The sequence below is a fragment of the Hevea brasiliensis genome, chromosome 2, assembly GCF_030052815.1.
Source record: "Hevea brasiliensis isolate MT/VB/25A 57/8 chromosome 2, ASM3005281v1, whole genome shotgun sequence".
Taxonomy (NCBI): Eukaryota; Viridiplantae; Streptophyta; class Magnoliopsida; order Malpighiales; family Euphorbiaceae; genus Hevea; species Hevea brasiliensis.
In genome coordinates, this window is record NC_079494.1 from 28,880,768 (window position 1) to 28,891,946 (window position 11,179).

The following is an 11,179-nucleotide window of genomic DNA, read 5'->3' on the forward strand; positions in this document are numbered from 1 at the left end:
TGAATAGCTGACTCAGACTTGTAGATTCTCATTCTGAATCTAACAAAGAAACTGATCTTCTTCTTCTTCTTCTTCTCCTCTCTCTCTCTCTCTCTCTCTCTCTCTGCAATTCTTCCCATAACATATTAGGTTTTCTCTTACTCCAATAATGAAACCAAGAATCTGCCCTATCAATCAAGAAAAGAGCAGCAATTCCAGCCCTCTGATCCCTAGGAGCCTTATAGATCTCAAAATACTTTTCACATTTTCTAAGCCAAACCATAGGTTCACAGTCATCACAAGTAATTAACTCAATTTTTGGTAACAACCCTGAATTCTCCCCATTTCCCATAAAAGAAGATACACTTACTAGCTCTTTCTAATTTCCCTTTGCTGCTACCTTAGGAAATGGTAAGATCCCTTTACTTTCTTGCCCTTCTTGCACCACATTCACTTAAACTTCCTCATTAACAGTTCCCTTTTACCTTATCAGGAAAAAAATCCACTCACTATATTTCGCATCTCTTCCAATAGAACTTTCTTCATTTCATCCATTTTCTGATCTATCTTTTGCTCAATCTTCTTATCAGTAGCTTCCTACCATATCCAAAATTTCTCCTTCAATTCTTCCATCCTAACAGCTTCTAGAACCCATAACTACACTCCTAGGCATCTTGCAATACCCACACAAGCTACACCCACCCCAGGAAATAGCTCTAATAACGAATTGCCAATGGAAACCCTAATTCAGGGGTTTCTAGTTCTATCTCTCAGAAAGAAGAAAGAATTAGAAGAGGAAAAGAAGGGAAAGGGGGGGGGGGGGGGGGTGTTGGGCAGCGCGGGCGGGGGGAGGAGAGAGAGAGAGAGAGAGAGGATAGAAAAGAGAGAATTAGAGAGAAGAAGAAGATCAATCATTTATTAGATTCAGAATAAGAATCTACAAGCCTGAATTAGGGTTTCTATTGGCAGTTAGTTGATAGAGTGAGGGACAAAATTTTAATTGTAAATGAAGAACAATGAGAATTTGTATTAAATCAAAATAGCCAAATAACTTATTATGTTCCATAATTCTAGTAATTCCTTACTTTCCACTCTTTTTCTCCTCAATTTCCAATTACAGAATTCAAATAGAAAATAACAAGGAGAATTAAAGACGTTCAAAGAACTAGATAACAATGGCTATAATAGCCCCTAGGAAGATTCCCTGTGCAGATTGCTTTGCCCCTCTAAACCAGATAAAATATCAACTTCATGGATGCCTCTCCTCTTGACCCTTTTCTTCTCTTTGTACTCTTTCTATTCCCTTTGCCGACTATCACTCCACATACTTCCAGCCTCCTCCATTCCCTCTAAAGCCCATCTCCTGTTATCCATCATTCTAAATAATTTACATGTCATGGAAATATTCAAAGGTAAAAATTAAACTAAAAAAAAAGAATGAATAAAAATAAACTTAAAATTAAAAGGAAATGGAGGAAAATTGAAATTAATCATTAAATCGAATTGAAAGGCCATTTTAATAAAATAAATAAATAAATTTACACTATTACATAGCTTTTAGCCTGTTATTCCATGCAAGGGGCCTTGAATTCTTATGTAGCCTTTTTGCTCTGATTTTCAGTTTATGCCTTCAAGTTCCACTATATTTTTTCTTTTGACCATGTTTGATATTCTTTTACTTGTTTTGGTTCCTTTTAAAATTTCTTTGGATCTATTCATGCATTTTTTAATATTTTTATATTCAAAAGAATAAATGATTAATGCAAAAAGACCAATACGAAAATTTAAGTCTTAAAATTAATAAAATTTATTTGAAATCTTATATCTCAAGATTGAGACTTCAATCCCATTTTCTCCCATTCAATCTTCTAATGTTATCAAAAAACAAATATCAAACTCATGCATAACAAAATAAATAAAGTTAGTATAAAAATCAAAATAAGAAAAAAAATAAATGCAATAAAATATTAGAAACAAAAGAAAATGAAAATTATAATGTATGGGCTATCACTTTATATTCACATCTAAAATTACCCCAAAATAGGAAAATAAATCAGTTTTACAAGAAAAACTCCAAATTTTACAAGAATCTAATTAACACTTCATATACCTAACATGTTCTGTTAATGTTATGGAAAGTCAATCACTATATTTTTTCTCTGTATATTCTGTATTCTGTATTCCTATTTAGGATTTCTTATTTAGGATTTCTTCCTAATTAGTGGAACACAATTATAGGAATCAATTGTATATATATACCCATGTACAGATTAATTGAAATCAATGAGAATCATCTCTTTCTACATGGTATCAGAGCAGGTCATCAATCTAGGGTGACTATTTGTTCTCACTACCCAGCTCAGGAGAGACCTTGGCCGCCGATCGGCCGTTTCAACCCCGATCAACATCGCCGGCATCGTCTCAACCCCCTCATTCCACCACTGTGTGCTATTGCTTGATCCAGTACACCATTAAAGGACTTCTGAGGTTTGGCTGTCAGATCCTATTTCGGTATTTGCTTGATTTGTGATTTTGGATTATTTTGCTGCTATAAGCACTTTGGATTAGCGTTTCGGTTAGTTTTCTATGTCTCAACAAATGGCAGACAATAAGAATGTTATTTCTGATGTGATTCCGGTGATGACTAAGATCACGGAACACAAACTTAATGGTTCGAATTACCTGGAGTGGAGTAAGACTGTTAGGGTCTATTTGCGTAGTATTGATAAGGATGATCACCTTACTAAAGATCCACCCATTGATGATACACGACAAACTTGGCTAAGGGAGGATGCTCGGTTGTTTTTGCAGCTTCGGAATTCGATTCATAGTGAGGTAATTAGTTTAATTAATCACTGTGAATTTGTTAAGGAATTGATGGATTACTTAGATTTTCTGTATTCTGGTAAAGGGAATATCTCCCGTATTTATGATGTTTGTAAGGCATTCTATCGTGCTGAGAAAGATGATAAGTCTCTCACGGCTTATTTTATGGATTTTAAACGGGTATATGAGGAACTTAATGTATTGTTGCCTTTTAGTCCTGATGTGAAAGTTCAGCAGGCCCAACGGGAGCAACTGGCTGTTATGAGTTTTCTTGCAGGCCTTCCTTCAGAGTATGAGATTGCTAAATCTCAGATTCTCTCTAGTTCTGAGATTTCCTCTTTGCATGAAACGTTCACACGGGTCCTTCGTACAGAGTACTCAATCTTCACAGCCTGCCAGTAGTGCTCTTATTAGCCGTAATCCAAATGGACAACAGGGTAATAGAAGAGGAAGTAGAGGAGGAATTACAGGCAACAGAAGTAATCAGCGTAATGGAGAGGCTAGTTCTAATCAGGACTCAAGAGGAGTCATTTGTTATTATTGCCATGAGCCTGGCCATACAAAATATAATTGTCCGCAACTTCAGAAGAAAAATCAGCGATCACAGATGGCAAATATGGCAGCAGAGAATTCTACAGTATCTTCCTCTGAGAAAACTATTTTGGTATCTGCAGAGGATTTTGCACAATTTTCCCAGTATCAGGCATCTCTAAAGCCTACCAGTTCCCCTGTCACTGCGATCGCTGAGTCAGGTAAATCCACTACATGCCTTGTGTCTTCTTCATCCAAATGGGTTATTGATTCTGGTGCGACAGATCACATGACAGGTAATTCTAGTCTTCTATCTGCTTTTCAGTCTAATCTCACTTTCTCTACTGTTACTTTAGCTGATGGTTCTACTTCTTGTGTCATGGGTTCTGGAACTGTGAACCCGACTTCGTCAATTTCTTTGTCTTCTGTTTTGTGTCTACCAAAATTCTCTTTTAATCTACTTTCTGTTAGTAAACTTACTCGTACCTTAAATTGTTCTGTTTCCTTTTTTCCTGACCAATGTTTGTTTCAGGATCTTACGACGAAGCAGATTATTGGTAGAGGACGCGAGTCAGGTGTTCTCTACATTCTGGAAAATCATGTACCGCAGTCGCTTGTTTGCTCCAGTACCTTAATACCTCTTGAAGCTCATTGTAGATTGGGTCATTCTTCTTTGTCTACCATGAAGAAGCTGTGTCCTCAATTTCAGTCTTTATCAGTATTAGAATGTGAGTCGTGTCAGTTTGCAAAACATCATCGTTTGCCTTCTGTGTCTAGAGTCAATAAACGGGCTTCATCCCCTTTTGAGTTAGTTCATTCTGATGTTTGGGGTCCTTGTTCTGTTACTTCTAAAACTGGATTTCGTTATTTTGTTACTTTTGTTGATGATTACTCTCGTGTTACCTGGTTATATTTAATGAAGAATCATTCTGAGTTGTTTTCTATCTTTTGTGCCTTTTGTAATGAAATCAAAACTCAATTTAATATTTCTGTGCGCATATTAAGAAGTGACAATGCCAAAGAATACTTTTCAGCACAATTTCAGTCTTATATGACACAAAATGGCATTCTTCATTAGTCTTCCTGTGTGGATACCCCATCCCAAAATGGTGTGGCCGAAAGAAAAAATCGGCATCTTCTTGAGGAAACTCGTGCTCTTCTTTTTCATATGAAAGTACCTAAACACTTTTGGGCGGATGCAGTTTCTACGGCATGTTTTTTGATCAATCGTATGCCGTCTTCTGTCCTTAATGGGGATATTCCTGATACTGCTTTGTTTCCTACAAAATCTTTGTTCCCTATTGAACCCCGTATTTTTGGTTGTACATGTTTTGTGCATGATGTTCGTCCACAGGTTACTAAATTGGATCCAAAATCTCTCAAATGTGTCTTCCTTGGGTACTCCCGGCTCCAAAAAGGGTACCGTTGTTTCTCTCCTACTCTTAATCGTTATCTTGTTTCTGCAGATGTCACATTTTTTGAGTTCACTCCATTTTTTCTTCCATTATCTGTGTATGAGAGTCAGGGGGAGGAGGATGATCTCTTAATATATACTGTCCAACCAATGTCTAGTCCTCTCCCACAGCCTGTTCCTTCTGTCTCTAGACCTACTCGACCTCCCGTTGTTCATGTTTATTCCAGGAGATTGGAGATTCCTGACTCAGATCCTCCACCAGCTACTTCGTTGGGAGATCCTGTACCTCATACTGATCATGATTCTGATCTAGACTTACCCATTGCTCTTCGTAAAGGTAAACGTTCATGTACTTACCCTATCTCTTCTTTTGTTTCTTATAATCAATTGTCTTTTTGTTCTCGGTGTTTTGTTACTTCTTTAGACTCTGTTCCTATCCCTAATACTGTTGGTGAGGCACTGTCTCATCCTGGCTGGTGTGATGCTATGAAAGAGGAAATGGAGGCTTTAGATGCTAATGGTACATGGGAACTATTGCCTTTGCCCACTGGTAAGAAAGCTATTGGTTGTAAATGGGTATTCTGATGAGGTAAATCTGATGGTTACGTGGCTAGGTTAAAAGCACGCCTTGTAGCAAAAGGATATGCTCAGACATATGGGGTTGATTACTCTGATACTTTTTCTCCTGTAGCTAAACTTACTTCTATTCGCTTATTTATCTCTTTAGCAGCTACATATGATTGGCCCCTGCATCAATTGGATATCAAGAATGCTTTCCTTCATGGTGATCTTTAGGAGGAGGTGTATATGGAGTAACCGCCTGTGTTTGTTGCTCAGGGGGAGTTGGGTAAAGTTTGTAGGATTCGGAAGTCTCTTTATGGCTTGAAACAAAGTCCTAGGGCATGGTTTGGGAGATTCAATGAAGCAGTACAGGAATTTGGTATGCAAAAGAGTAAGTGTGATCACTCAGTGTTTTATAGGCAATCTGAGGCTGGTCTAATTCTCTTGATAGTCTATGCGGATGACATTGTCATCACTGGGAGTGACTCTGCAAGTATTTCATCTCTTAAAACCTTCCTCCAAACTCAGTTTCAGACCAAAGACTTGGGATTGTTAAAGTATTTCTTGGGTATCGAAGTTATGAGAAGTAAGAAGGGTATTTTCTTTTCTCAAAGAAAATATGTCCTCGATCTATTGACAGAGACAGGAAAATTAGGTGCTAAGCCTTGTAGCGCACCAATGACTCCAACTTTACAACTGTTAGCAGGGGATAGTGAGTTGTTTGGAGATGCAGAGAGATACAGGAGATTGGTAGGAAAATTGAACTACCTTACAGTCACTCGTCCTGACATTGCTTATGCCGTTAGTGTGGTAAGTCAGTTTATGTCTTCCCCAACTGTTGCTCATTGGGAAGCCTTGGAACAAATCTTATGTTATCGAAGGCGCTCAGAAGAGGTTTGCTATATGGTAATCATGGGCATTTGAATATTGAATGTTTTTGAGATGCCGAAATTTGGATCTAAGGTTGTGAGAAGGTCAACTCTGGATATTGCGTTTTATTGGAGGAAATTTAGTGTCTTGGAGAAGCAAGAAGCGAGTGTAGTTTCTCGATCTAGTGCTGAATCGAATACTGAGCCATGGCACAATCGGTATGTGAGGTAATGTGGATACTTCAATTACTAGATGAGACAGTTTTAAGACCTCCACACTGCGAAATTGTGGTGTGATAATCAAGCTGCTCTTCATATTGCTTCTAATCCGGTGTTTTATGAGCGGACCAAACATATTGAGATTGATTGTCATTTTATTCGTGAAAAGATTCAACAACAGATCATCTCAACAGGACACATCAAAACTGGAGAGCAGTTAGGAAATATTTTCACAAAAGCTCTAAATAGAGCTAGGATTGACTACATTTGTAACAAATTGGGCATGATTAACATCTATGCTCCAACTTGAGGGGGAGTGTTATGGAAAGTCAATCACTATATTATTTCTCTGTATATTCTGTATTCTGTATTCCTATTTAGGATTTCTTCCTAATTAGTAGAACACAATTATAGGAATCAATTGTATATATATACCCATCTACAGATTAATTGAAATCAATGAGAATCATCTCTTTCTACAGTTAAAGAAATTTAGTAATATATTTTCAGATTAATAAGCCAAATGAAATTGACATGCCATATGCGAAAATATAGCCCATCAACCAAATTAAATTTATCTACATAAAAAAATGATGCTATTGCAAATCTAAAGGACATGAAATTGAGGTTGACATCCTTACAAACAATTTTAAAAAAATACACACTAAAAAAATTTAAAAACTATTTACCCAAAGTTATAGAATTGACACTCATGTTTGATTGCATAAAGAAAACAAGATTTGCCTAATTAGATTTATCGTGTAATTGGTCTTCAATTCTTGGATTAGAAGACTCTTAGAGCACTTCGGAATACCTCCAAATGATGGTAATATGTTTAGGAGTGATGGAGATGTGATTTTGGTCAAACCTAAATTTGAAAATTAGTTATAATAATTTTTGTAAAAAGATGGAGAATTGTAGTTCTTATAGCACAAGAGATAGTCTTCCAATTAATTTAGAATCTCACTAGAGTGCTCTAGTAGATTATGGAGGAATTTTTGTCTTCCCTTATGTGATCTAGGTAAGGGTATTTATAGTAAAAGAAATCATCTCAAAACCTATCAACAAAAAAAATGTAATTAAAATAAATAGGAAATAATTGTTTCTCTAACCAACTGATCATGAGTGATAATTATCCCTCGGATAATTTCAAAATTATATCCAAAAAAATATAGTAGATAAATGGAAGATATTTATCCCTCTAACCAACCGGTTAGGGGGGATAATTATCCCTAAAATATATTTTTTATTCTTTTTTTTATTTTTTGATTTTCATCCTAAAAAATTTTTTTTAAAAGGTTTTAAAATATAATTGGGCAAAAAAAGTCCATTAAACACTTTTACATTCGAAAAAATTTAATAAATTTAATGGGTTTGAATATTTAATTAAACTTAGTTAATTATTTCTTAAGACCACATGAAACCCTTGAAAATATTAAATTAAGAATAATTAAATAATTTGGGTTTTAGACTTTTATAGTAAAAAATCTTTTTATGCTTTCAATTAGCAAACCAAAATCAAATCAATCGAATTAATTAACTAAAGATATTTTTGTCATTTTAAAGTCTCTTGATTGCTTTAAAATTCCTCATTATCAATGGTATTTTATCACAGGATTTCTCACTGCTTTTACAAATCATGCATTCCAAGGGTCAAAAGTAGATGTCTACATTTTCCATTGTGGTTTTGAGGATCCAAAAAGTTGGACCAATTTGATAGAGTTAGGAACAAAATTGCAATTCTAAATGAAGAAAAATGAGAATTTGTATTGAATTTGACACAAGAAAATAACCCTAGGCCCTTCAATCATGGTACGTGTACTTGGAGCACATTATGCATGAGCGTATCAACTTGAGTATGCGTAAAAGGGGTAGATGTACAAGACGACTGTAATATGCGGATGAAGAGCACCATGCATGCTTGTATCCAAGGATATGAGTGCGTCTAACAAGTGCCGTGCTCGTCTCGAAGGATACAAGCTTGTCTTATGGTTGAGTGCCATCTTTGCCTTTGTGCCCTCCTTATCACGATTCAATTTATATAAATACTTTTGTAGTTCGTACAACCTAGCCCTATTTACTAAAGACCCTAATGCCTATATGACAATCGCCTTATTTATTAAGTCATATAAAGCTGGTTGGGTATTAAATAGTCGACTGCCTGCATTAAATGCATTGTTGCAGCCCAAAGCTCATTGTCCTGCCACAATTGCTCAATGGACGTATCCTAAGTTTGTGCTCAATGGCTCAGACAGATCAAATAGTTGGGCAGCAGCTTCCCAACAAGTGATTGATCAACTTGCATTGGCATAAATACGTGGGCAATTCCTATTGGTAGTGGAGATACATAAGTCATAAGTACTAGGTAAGAAACATTCTTAACTTCATTCTACATTCCTAAAACTTCTGCATTCCTTATCTACCTCACTTCTTCTTGTAACCTCTTTGATATCCCTTCTAACTTAGCCATTGGAGAGCCAAGTAGGGAAGACCCACTTGGCCTGCTAAACCCTTTATTTTGCAGAGTTCTGTGTAAGGTAACAGGCCTGAATCAATCCCTAAAATAGAGATTGAACAGATATTGGACAGAGTTTTGAAAGAACAGAGAGAGATGAGGTGAGAAGAGAAATAAAGTTAGATGAGAAGAGAAAAGAATATAGAGATGAGAGAAAATTCATTGATGAATATCATTCTTGAATGAATTGATTACAGTGGTGTCTTTTACTTTTATAGGCAAAGTAGTAACTGTCTCCTAACAAACTCAAACAGAATCAGTCAGCTGTAACTGATTCAACTAATACAAGTAATTCTCTCCAAAAGCTGTTACAGCAATTCCCTCCAATTAGCCCAACTAACTAACTATTTATCAACATTCCTCTTCCTTCTATAATACGTAACAACCAGGCCACGCCCCAGTGCTTACAAAGGTCGGCATATTCTTCCCAGATCTCTTACACAACCTGTTCAGTACTTGTAGACTGTAGATCTTACTCTCCCAGACATGTGGCACCCATCTAGCTACCCCTCAGATCTTAAGACTATCAAAATCAAAATAGCCAAACAACTTGGTACATTGCATTTTCCACTAATTCCATGCTCTCCACTCGCTCTTCTCAATTTCCAATTGCAAAATTCAAATAGAAAATGACAAGGAGAATGAAAGACATTAAAGGAACCAGATAACAATGGGTATAAAAGCCCCCATGGAAGATTCCCCATGCAGATTGCTCTGCGTCTTTAAACGAGAGAAAGTATCAACTTCACAGATGGCTCTCCTCTTCACCCTCATCTTCTCTTTATACCCTCTGTTCCCTTTGCTAGCTGTCATTCCACATGCTTCAACCTGCTCAATTCCCTCCAATAGTCCATCTTTTCTGTTACCCATCCTTCCAGAATTGTTCTTGGTAGCCTTTTCCGTTAATAATCTCCAATTTACCATTAATATAATTATATCTTTTCTGAAGCTGATGTTCCTATAAAGGTTTGAGATTATGGTTTATTTTTTGGGTCACTTTCATTAACATTGCATTTCTTGCGGAATAGATACTGTATATAATACATTTGCTGGCTAATCCGAGCATATAATGATGCCATAGATGGGGAACACAAATATATATGTAAAACTTTAAGTTGCATAACTATACCAACATCTAGCATGCAAAAATGATTGTTATTAATTTGCATGTTATATTTGCAATTACTGTTGGATAATCAAATTGTAATTCATCTTGCCGAATTGTTATGGTAGTTTGGACTTCATTTTATGGACTCATCTGCAGTTGGTTGCTGTGCATAAGAATATCTTTTATGCTTTTTTTCTAATTCTTGCAGGCTGAAAGCGCAATTTCGGCACTTAACTGTAGTGGTGTTGTCCTGGGATCTTTGCCAATAAGGTAGTTTTGGAAGAACTGTTTTTTTTTTTTTTTTTTTTTTTTTTTTTTTTTTTCTGTGGGTATTTTGCCCTGTGTGTCTCTGTCAAAAAACCTTTCTCTTGAACTTTCTAAGACAATTCTTTTATGTTGTTTATTCAGGGTGAGCCCATCAAAGACCCCTGTTCGGCCTCGCATTCCTTGCTCTCCATTGCATTGAATCATGCTTAACGCTTCATGGACTAATCAACTGCTGATAGATATATTTATGTATACATATATAGATACTGAAATATTTTGAAGGTACTTGTGGCGTTTATGTCTATCATTTTGTCCTTGCATCTCAGCCCGGTATCTTGTTTCCTATAGGGGGTTGTTTCTGTTTCTGTTTCTGTTGTTAGAGGTGGATGGGATTCTGAGGATCTGAATGGCTTTATTTACGTTGCACAATTGAAAATCAAAAAATGACTCATTTTACGATTTTGTCTTTCTTCTGTTGAGATATAGTTTTCTTCACTTGTGTTTAAGTCACAATTTGCATAGCATTTTATTCTTCTGCTGTTTGCTTTGAAGTCTTCTATGGTCAGTTTGCATGTCTTTCAATGATTCTTAGCAGCATAGAATACTATTTAGCGGTCTTTATTGTCTGCCATAAGATGCAGTTAATATCAATTTGGATCTTTTGAACACATTTTGACGTTGATGTTGACTATAAACCTCACTTGGACATTTTGAGAGGCTCTCAAAATTTGGTCGATATTTCTCTGTTTATGATTGTAAGAAATGTTTCATGACTGGGTACTTGTTTTCTGGAACCTTTGTCTGAAAAGAAATGGATGAATCATATGTTAGTATTTTGCATCTGTTAAACATTTTCTCATGTTCCTCCCCAATTATCAAAAGAAACTTTG

General features: G+C 36.0%; 2 protein-coding genes across 6 annotated transcripts in view; both read left to right on the forward strand.

The window, feature by feature from the left end:
• The window catches only part of LOC110665835 (polyadenylate-binding protein-interacting protein 11), a 31,633-nt gene extending 20,885 nt beyond the window's left edge, over positions 1-10,748 (forward strand). For all 4 annotated transcript variants that reach the window (XR_002497036.2, XR_009143447.1, XM_021826108.2 and 1 more), the window contains 2 exons: positions 10,231-10,292; positions 10,431-10,748. Coding sequence is in view for 2 of the 4 variants with exons in the window: in XM_021826108.2 (XP_021681800.1) it covers positions 10,231-10,292; positions 10,431-10,488 (120 nt within the window). In the remaining 2 variants the exon portion in view is untranslated. The remainder of the gene's footprint in view (positions 1-10,230; positions 10,293-10,430) is intronic.
• LOC131173228 (uncharacterized) lies at positions 2,465-4,227 on the forward strand. 2 transcript variants are annotated; one of them, XM_058135237.1, is made up of 2 exons: positions 2,465-3,557; positions 3,869-4,227. In XM_058135237.1, exons 1-2 carry the CDS (start codon positions 3,098-3,100, stop codon positions 3,895-3,897), a joined length of 489 nt encoding a protein of 162 aa, XP_057991220.1. In that variant the 5' UTR covers positions 2,465-3,097; the 3' UTR covers positions 3,898-4,227. The 2 variants fall into 2 exon arrangements, with proteins under 2 accessions (XP_057991220.1, XP_057991217.1); XM_058135234.1 differs by having other exon boundaries at positions 2,475-3,632.
• Positions 10,749-11,179: the final 431 nt, after the last annotated feature.

Coding starts and splice junctions, on each gene's coding strand:
- LOC131173228 (XM_058135234.1), top strand. CDS start 3,098: ATGAGATTGCTAAATCTCAGATTCTCTCTAGTTCTGAGATTTCCTCTT. Junction 3,633..3,868: donor TGCGACAGATCACATGACAG/GTAATTCTAGTC, acceptor TGTTTGTTTCAG/GATCTTACGACGAAGCAGAT.